General features: G+C 35.4%; 1 protein-coding gene across 1 annotated transcript; it reads left to right on the forward strand.

Moving 5' to 3' along the window:
- The first annotated feature begins 532 nt into the window (after positions 1 to 532).
- On the forward strand, positions 533 to 6,632 carry LOC115980475. Its single transcript, XM_031102716.1, has 4 exons — positions 533 to 748; positions 5,677 to 5,862; positions 6,350 to 6,475; positions 6,582 to 6,632. Exons 1-4 carry the CDS (start codon positions 533 to 535, stop codon positions 6,630 to 6,632), a joined length of 579 nt encoding a protein of 192 aa, XP_030958576.1.
- Positions 6,633 to 10,397: the final 3,765 nt, after the last annotated feature.

The following is a 10,397-nucleotide window of genomic DNA, read 5'->3' on the forward strand; positions in this document are numbered from 1 at the left end:
TCTTTTTTTTTTTTAAATTATTTAAGAAGAAGGTCAAATCATGAAATGTAACCTAAACCACTTGTAAATGAAGTATATTATTTTGAGTTTGGTTACTAACAATTTCTAATAACTTATGACCACCAAAAGGTTAGCTGAATTATTTTTTAAGTATAGTTTTATTTTTACTCAATTTATTTCTAAGCAAAATATGTCAAAATAAAGACAAATTAATCCAAACACATTAGAAATGAGTTTGAGACTTTCTCTCTTTTTCTCAAATTATCCTAAATAAATAATAAATAACATAAAAAAAAATAATAAAAAAAATAAAAAAAAAACTTAGTAGTTTCTTCCACCTTCTTATTTCATCATCAATAATGGCAAAAACTCACTATTAATGTGATAATGACTCATTAAACATCACATGAAAGTTTATATTTACCCCCTCAAAAAAAAAGTTTAAATTTAATTTAATTATAATCACTACTTTTTTTATATTGAGAACTTCTTTTTGAGATTGTGGGGTTCAAAAACACAAATCAACAAGAACATGGCTTGCTTTCTTGATGTGTGTAAGGTGGTGGGTCTTGTTTGTAATGTTGGGTTGCTTCTTGTTGCACTAGGCTCGAGTTTTCTAGATAAGGGAGTTGGGACCGATTCAACTGGAACCCACTTTAGTCCAACTTGTGCACAAACTACATCACATCTGCCAGGCTTTGGTTATATGCCCATGGCAAGCAGAGCCGCTATAAAGAAGCTATGGCAGGCAGATATAATACGAATAACACAAGAAAATATAACCACTACTTTTAGCCATAATAAATAAAGGTGAGCAACAAAAGGCTCTCCGCACACAAAATAAGCTAAGTGAAGGATAAATAGAGTTAGCAAAATCAAAGTGTCAGTCTGCCATGCCAAGTAATACATGGGATTGAAACCAAGAAAGGGACGACCGTTCCCTCAACACGAGTAATCTCAAAGAAGAAATTAATTGTTTTGAGAGAACGGACCTAAATGGTCTATGCCCAAATACAAATCTTTTGCCTTTTATAGAGAGCAAGGCTATTGAGGGAGAGAGGAAATCAACCTATTGGTGTATGCCTGCTGTTCTAAACTCTGTTTTTCTTTTCCTCTCGTTACTACTTCTTAGTTTTCTTTTTCCATTGTTTTACTTCCTTTTCTTCTCAATGCTTACTTCTGGGTTTTTTTTTTTTTTTTTTTTCTAAAAATTCCTATTACTGTGATTTTTCGAATCCCCCTCTCCCCACCTTCCATACCATGCCCTCTGACCCATGACCCACCACTTCCTATGTTGGCTAGGTATAGGTTAGTGGTGCTTGGGTCTTGCGCGTGCTTCACCTTCTTCGCCTACTGCTCATGCATTTACCGTGATCTGGAGATTGGTCTGTACGTTCTGCCGTGCGCTTTTGGCTTCTTATGGTGTGGGTTGTTTTTTGATCTGCCATTCTTTATGACTTGCTTTTTTTGGGGGTTGGGCCTTGTTGGATCATGGGCCTTCCTTCCCCCAGCATACTCTGTGTTCACTCCGTGGCCTTGTTAGCATTTTCCTGTCGTACCACTCTGCTATTCTTGCTGTAATGTTGTTTGACTAAATCCTACTAGGCCTCTTTGGGTCTGCTATTTATTTCCCTCCCAATGACTCAGTGTGTTCACTAGGCCTTTTCTTACATTGTTTGTGAGCTCCTGTGTCCCATTTCCCTTTTGGGCATCTTTGGTCCATTTGCTTTCCTTGGGCTTCCTCGGCCCTTTTCCAATCCTGCTTTCCCATGGGCCTTTACTAACTCTCTTGGGCTTCTCTAGCCCGATTACTTTATACCTCATCCTTGGAGCTGATGGGTCTCCCATTAGCCCCTGACTTTCTTTGCTTGCATTACTTTGGGCCTGCTGTAGCCCCTTCTTGCTTTTCTACATACTGCCCATGGGTTTGCTTCTTTCTTTCCGAGCCCATTCAAGCCCGTTTGCCTCCTCAAGACCCACTTTATGAGCCCGTGAGCCATTCATTCCTACCACTTGGGCTCAATGGCTTTTTCTTGCTTACTAACTTTGGTCTGCCTGTCTTGCTGGGCCGTTTCTCTTACTGGGCTTGTAAAAAATGAGCCTCAACAATGTGCACGACTAATTTGTTATCAAAAAGGGATATAATTACAATAAGAAGATCAGACATATAATTGAAGGTAAAGAAGGAATAAATAAACACTTTGATTGATGGAAAATCAGTTTCCTGATGTACAAATAAAGATTCTAAGGAAGAAAACAAACTTTTTCTCTCACTATTCTCTTGTTCTTCCTCCTCAATTTTTATGGATCCCCTTCCCTGTGGCCATTCTCCTCATTTTATCATCCCTCGCTCCTACCTTTTCCAGTTGTGTTCTTCTTTGCTAGAATTGGAGGATACTTGTCCCATGAAATACCTTCCTTGCCACTTCTTATTCATGAAAGTAGATTTTTAGAGGTGTATTAACTGTTCAGGCTAGTCGTTCAACATTTCATGGGGCGAACATTAAGTAGGAATATTTCATTAATGCGGAGGTGACTGTTACATTGAGTTCTACATTTTTTTCCTCACATTCCTTGGGGATGGGAAACAGTGGAGTCCTCGATGAATGGTTTGCATTCCTCAGCTACATTACTACACCTCGAGATAAGCCTGTTTCTCAAATTACCACGGTAGCTAATCCATATGGCCTCGTTTTCTCTAAGACTTAGGCCCTTCTATATTTGCATATGGGCTGGGTCTTTACCTTGGGAATATCTCTTCGGCTCAAGGTCCATGGGGTAGCTTCGATTCAACCCCCCCACCCCCTACAAAGATAATTTCAATATGTTGCCAATCCTGCAACTTGAACTCCTTTCCTCCATAAACCTCCAAAGCACTTTATGCATAGGAAAATGTCAATTATTACTGTTATAAGCTCTTATCTTATTGAGAATTAAATAATTGTAATAATTTTATCAAATTAATCATTTAATTTTGTGAAACAAGTAAAAATGTTGTCTAAAACTAAATGAGTTATTAAACGATCATTTATGATATTATCCAAGTCATTACAAAAAAAAAAAAATTAATAGTAATTTCAAATTTCAAATTATATTAAATTACAAATTACTTCCTCTAAATCTCTTTAATATTTTTTTTTTCATTTCAATCCATTAATTTACTTATGTCTTAAATACAATTCTTTTTTTTTTTTTTTTCATCTCTGTCCAAACTAGCCATTAAACTATATATGTGGAGATATTTGGATACTAGCATAGTAAGAGGATAGAATATATAAGTTAACACGCGTTTGAAAGATAATTGCAAACTAGCATCTCGAGTTTTAGAAACTCGAGTTCCATATAAAACTCGAGGCTTAAAGACTCGCTTCCTACTTGCTAAGTTGGACACTATTAAGCACTATTATGCCACATAGATCTCGAGTCTTAAAGACTCAAGTTCTACAAAGCAAAACTGAGTCTTTAAAAATCAATTTTCTTCAAGAAATGCCACTGATCTCGAGTCTGCAAGACTCGATTTCTACCAGAATAAAACTCTAAGTTTTTTATGTATCTAGTTTGGGGTTATGTGGAAATGAGGGAAAAACAAAAATCTCAGTGGATTGATTTGGTTTGATAATGAATAAATGGGAGTAGTGATAAAAGATAGGAGAACTGCCAAATGTTTGTGAGTAAATATAGAAGGAGAGGGGTTGTGTTTTACAACTGACCTCAGTGCTAGACAGTGAGAGAGCTGAGTGAGGTTTTGAGTGAGAGGTCGCCGATATGAGTTTTCTACTGTTGATGGGTTTTCTGCCGCCGATGAGATGCACTTGTCTCCAATAGAGTGAGGGTTTGCCGATGGGTTTTCTGCCACTGATGAGATGCACTTGTCTCCAGTAGAGTGAGGGTTTAGGGTTTGTATGTTTGGGTGTGAAGGAGAGTGAGAATGTTCTAGAGTCTGGAAGCTTAAATGTTTGATATATGATCACAAATCGAGTATTAAAAACTCGATTTCAATGTGCCTCCATGTGGAAAAAAGTCCATGTCAGATGTTTGTAACTCAGGATCTCGAGTATTAGAAACTCGATTTCTACCCGAAACTCAAGTTTTAAAAACTCGAGATGCTACCTTTCCACTTTGTTTTGAAACTGGGCAACTAACGAAATTCTTAGCAATCTAATGTTAAATGAAAAAAAAAAAAAAAAAAAAAAAAAAAAAAAAAAAAAAAATCCTATATATGTTGCCAACTAGCAAAACTACTTCATTTATAGCCCCCCCCCCCCTTTTTTTTAGTGAATATTTTTATGGGTCGAAATGTTATGTTAGAAACAGATGTGAGTTAAAAGGACTTAAAAAAAAATAAAAAATAAAAACCATATTGATGAAAATGAATACATGTCAAAATTAGATGGTGTATGTTGTAATTTAGCTTAAATTTAAAATTTATAAAAAATTTAAAAAAAAAAAAAAAAAAAAAAAAAAAAAAAAAAAAAAAACGACAGCACAGGGTTCTAATCCTCTGTATAAACCGAACTTCTTCAGCTACATGCTTTTTATCGGTTACATTTCAGAGCAATTTGGAGCGGGAGAAAATCTCAATTCACATTCACAGTCAAATTCTTCAAAACAAAATGGACGACCACGATTTGGAATTGGAGAAAACTCGGTTGATAAGCTTGGCTCTTGATTTTGGGTTCGATGAAGATTGAAGAATCAGCAAAGAAGTGCTTGGATCGTATAGTTCAACTATATGGTACCCATTCCTACACCCAAAAAAAACCCACAAACTTTAAAACCCTGTTCTTCTTTTTTACATTCATAAATGTGTGTACTTTATGTGATTTTACGTGTGTATGTGTTAGTGGCCTCAAACTATGAAATGGGTTTTGGGTTTTGGTTTTTTTAATTTTTTAATTTCTGTTTGTTTGTTTGTTTTTGGTTTTGTTATTTTTTACAAACATAAATGTGTGTACTTTATGTGACTTGAAATTTTTATACGGGTTTTGGGTTTTTAATTTTTAATTTTTTTTTGGTTTTGAAATTATGAAATGGGTTTTGGGTTTTTATTTTTTTATCTTTTTTGGTTTTGTTTTTGTTATGTTAATTCTTTTTTGGGATTTGTAGCAGGTGTTTGGGTTAGAATAATGGTTTAGTGATTAAAATCACAATGGTTTAAGCTTTTGAGGCAAACTGTAATTTATTATGCTATAAAAGTAGGTGTCTTTGAGCTTGAAACTTGTCTCAACTCTACCTCACAGTTTAAAATTTTTAAAATTTATGTGTTGGACTCACTTATTATGGCAAAGTTTGAGCGCACAAGTGAGGAGAGGTGTTACAGTAATGATTAATGATGTAATTTCACTATTTTTTGATAGTTTAAGCTTTTGGTACAAATGGTAGTTTATTTTGTTGGTTAAAAAATGATTTTATTTTGGAAATAAGAAGGAATGGGTGGCAATTTAAATGGGTTTGTTGGGATTTGTGTGATTTTTTTTGTAGTGTGTTGCAATGTATTTGGGTACTTAGAATTGTATTGGGATTTTTGTGTTGTTGTATGCTGGTGTTTTGAGCTGTTTTACTGAAATGCGATTGTATTTGAGGTTGTAATTGGATTGAGTTTATGTATGCAAGGAGTTCTGTGTGTTTGTGATGTGGGTAGTATTGAGTTTTGGAGACGATATCCATGTTTGACAGTATGCGTATAGCCACTTGCATCCTACTGGTAAAGTATATGAACGACAGCATAAGCTTGTTGGAATTGCATTTGGAGGAACTATGGGAAATGAGAGAGTCTTTGTCGATGAAGATTTTGCTAGTGTTTCCATTCGCCATCATGCCACTGACAAAACTTACCAACCCGATTCCCTCTTCCCAGACCAGGTACAATTGTAAGGTTTGAAAGTTTTGAGACCAATATTTCAATGGATTCAAATGCTGGTTTTTAAGTTATTACAGAAAAAGCTCTGGATCTAAAATTGTTAAGTTTTGTCTGTTATTTCTCACATTTTAATAATAATAATAATATAATATATATATATGAAGAATTGTTTTAGTTTTTCATATGTCATTTACGTTATTTACCCTATGTCTGACTTAAATACTGTTTTCCCCTCCATTTCAACTTGTATTGATGTTTCAAGAAAATAGACTACTTAATGTAATTAGTTTTGATCTCTGATCTGATATTTTCTTTCTTGACTTATAAGATAAAACTTAAAGTATCCATCATGCATATTATAAAGGTTACATTGGAATTCACTAAGAAATGTGGTCTCCAATACTATGCAATCTATGCATTGGCAAGACCATCTTATACCCCAGTCAAAGCTTCACTATGTATTTACAAATGTGAATTAATGTATTTCAGGGGTTCCTACCTGTTGAAGCTTTGATTTCGGAAATTGAAGTTTGGGGATTAGGTGGGAAAGCAGCTAAGGAAGTGCAGAGTTCATACAAGAAGAGAGAGGAGCTTTTCACAGAGCAAAGACGAAAGGTAACCTGCCTAGATCAAATTAAGGCATCTTGTATGCTTTTGAATTTTGCATTTGAAAGTTACTTATAGATGACATAAATCTTGTGTTTATTCGCTCCTCTTGCAGGTTGACTTGAAAACATTTGGAAGTTGGGATGACTCGCCCGAAAAGATTTGAAGCTTTTCTACATATAGCAATCTTCTCGATACATATCTACCGCTGCAACTGTGCTGTATTGTGCTTATATCAATCGGCCTTGTACAGCTAAATAGAATTTTAGGAAACAAATAGCTATTATTTATCATGTTGGAAGACCAAGGTAGCTCCGTGGTACAGAGTAGAAACGGCTAACAATAACAACCAAGAAACCACTTAGTACTCTTTGTAAAAGAAGGTGGATAATATTGGCAAGTTCACACGGTTTTTGAACTCATGAATTCACCTTCAGCCTTTTATTTCGAGAGAAAAAAAAAATGCCATTAAGATGGGCTCATTTGCATAGGGTGGTTCATGTCGCATAATCTAAATAGGACTCAAATTGGCCGTGTTAAATGTAGGTCTCAGTCTAGAAAGCACGGATGCGGCTAGGAGGGTGTCGCACCCGAGTCCGACACGGTTACCCGTACGTCGGTGCCGCATCTGAGCCTCGTGCCAACTTGACTCGATACGCGCCGACACAGCTCGATTCGCGTCGAACCAGGTTGATTCGGCCAGAATTGGGTCGTATCAACCGGCGACCGATATGGTCGATATGACCGAAACAGGTCGAAATCGGTCTTGAATCTCGCCGGAACAGCCAAAATTCTGACCTTAGAGGCATAGTAATGTGTTTCTTGCCTTCTTCTTTCTTTGTTTTGTGAATCAAGGCATAGTAATATGTTTTTTAAGAATATTTTAATAGTAAAAATATATAGAAAATATAAATAAAAATATTTTTAATAATTTTTTAATCGCTGAGTCCTACCGCACTCGCACCCTACTTTTTCAAAAATTGCCGAGTCCCGCACCCACACCAGAGTCCCGAAACGCACCCGTGCTTCATAGGTCTCAGTCCAGGCTTAAAGATTTGCTTAAGGCAAAGTGATATTTGAACTCTTATTCAGTATGGCCTTCAACTTGTATCAATTCTAAAGCAAGTTTCTTGTGTTTGAGGGGCAAAAAGAAACAAATTTTTGGCATGAGAGACACCGAGAAATTATTCACCCTTCTAGGACAATCATCACGTTAGCAATACTTAGTAGTTCTCTCACTCAATATTATTGTGTCATGAGTGAAAATTTATTCACTCTACTAGGAGGACCACATCAGCAATACCTAGTGGCCTTTCCACTCAATAAAATTGTGATCATGTGTGACAATTTATTGAGTCAAATCTTAGTCATCATCCTAATTATAAGGATTTATTTATTTATTTTTGAAAATGTATGATTGGGTTAATGATTAGGATCTGACTCAACAAACTATCACACATGGCACAATATTATTAAGTGGGAGGATTACTAAATATTATTCATATGGTCGAATAATTTCTCAAAACACACCAGCAACAAAACTTATTCCAAACTTATTCGTAAGAATTAGTACCCGTTTGGGTACTGATTATATTGAGTGCATCTGCATTTTTAGCGTTTCACACTCTTTTTTTCATTGAGAAGTCCGTTTCAGTGCTTTCCAGTGGGTCCGTGCACTGTTCACATGATACACAAACTTCTTTTTTCACCAAAACTTTCATTAAAAATAGGTTCCATGACACTATTCACACATTTTAAAATTATTTTACTACAATATTTTCAGTTTTCAATTTTCAATTTTTAGTAAAATAAGCGCTATCCATACCGACCCTTAATTTAGAACTTGAAAACCAACAACAATATATCACGTTCAAAGACACCATCACTCCCATCAGAAACAACCACCAAACAATAAAAAAAATTTCTATACAATAACAACTCTACTTTTCCATATGGTGCTGGACCGCTGGTGTACTAGAATTTTATCCCTTTTTGTAAAGAAATATTTTACTTTTATTATGCGAAAGTAGAAGGGATTAGGGAGTTCAAATAAAAACTCTCTCAACTCAATTGGAAAGAGATGCAAATTCCTTGCTTGGTTGATACTTGGGGGATGGCTATGCCAAAGTACCGTATATGGAAGAGATTATATATTTTCACAAAGATGTTAGAGCTCGCATTTTTCTCTTTCTTTCTTTCTTTTTGCTAAAACCAACAAATTTATTTTTTTATTTTTTTTAAATTGAAAAATTGAGTGACTCACATTACAATAACAAGGCTTTAAATAGTGTTTTTTTTTTTAAAAAAAAAAATTTATAAATTACAACAACTAAAAAAGCTATTTTATTACAAAAACCATTGATTGGGCCTGGACAACCACACAATCTCACTCACCCTCCACGCTCATCACCTTGGAAGAACCAGCTTAATATTGCAAGCCATCCCAAAGGCAAAGTATTGGTCCTTCGCTACCTTGTGTCAATATATAAATTCAAATTGGTGCATGCGAAATGCAGACTAGCTTTTCTTTGTTATCTAGTATAGGCATTTTTCAAGTCAGAACTTTTAATATGCACATACCGAGCCCTTATTATGCACATAACTCTTTCACTTATGTCCATAATAAAAGGATGAATCGAAGGCGCAAAAGACTTCCAAACATCCACAACTCATACAGCGAGGATTCAATTAAATCACAGTGATTCAACCGATGCATCCACGATGAAGCAGAACAAACATGCTAGCAGCACAAACCAAAAGAATGGTTCAACATCATGTCTGACATGGCATTTTCTTTCCAAAAATGAAATGTTCTGTGAAGCAAAATCTGACTACCCACCATCCATAATGATCCCATGCTATATGTATAGCAGATAAGATACATTTACTGCTTCTTCTCTTCTGCTTTCCTCGGCTGCAAAAAGGGCACATTTGTAGCATTAGAAGATATAATTAATTATTAAAGTTCTTGCAAGCCGTGAGCAGAAACAGCATCCAGTCTCATGAATTACCAAATGTGAATTCTAACTTACCCACAAACATAGCGTGCACACAACAAGAAGAGAAAACGAAGGTCTACCCAATGCTATATACATATGCTGCAGATGCAATTCTCGCCACAGTACCACCAATCAAAATTCACATAGCCACACAACAAAGCAGAACATAGACCAAGTTATCTCCAACATAGAAGTATGCATTTTCTGCTTATTCAAAGGATTATGGTTGTGCCATTCAAGAAGCATCCAGCACAACCCTTAGCCTTCAGTTAACAGTGATTCTAATTTCTAACATCCACAAAAGATAGCAACTTGTAGAGGATTACATAATTTGTATAATCATCAGAAGATATTGTAGTGGATTACATACTTTCTACAATCATCAGAAGATATGATAAATAAGAAGATTGCAATCATTTGATGTGAGAGATTTTTATTCATCCAGAGGCTGAACATAATTATAATTGACATTAAATTCAAACACAACTCCTTCCTTCCTCTTTAACCTAGATAGAAGTTTACCCAGGATAAAGACAGGAAAAGACATGCAATGCACCTAAACCTCTCACATAATACGATATTTAAAAAACATAGCACCGACTATTTGTAGGATACTTAGAGTTGAATGGCATAACAAACATGTGAGGACACGATGACCATCAACAACAGTTTTGGACATTTACCAGAAGGAAAACATAAGCAGAGCAATGAGGGTATTATGCATTTTTGACACCACAACCCATACATGGTTGTTATTCTCCTAATCCATTTTACTACCTACTGTCCTCTTGCATTCAAACAAACACTACATATAAAAAACATACATATTTGACAACATAAATTTAAAATGATACGCATATCTAACCAAACCCTCAAGACTTGATTTTGGGAGTTAGCCATGTCCAACACCCTATGATCATCTCTATAGCAAA

The sequence above is a fragment of the Quercus lobata genome, chromosome 3 (genome assembly GCF_001633185.2).
Source record: "Quercus lobata isolate SW786 chromosome 3, ValleyOak3.0 Primary Assembly, whole genome shotgun sequence".
NCBI classification, from domain to species: Eukaryota; Viridiplantae; Streptophyta; class Magnoliopsida; order Fagales; family Fagaceae; genus Quercus; species Quercus lobata.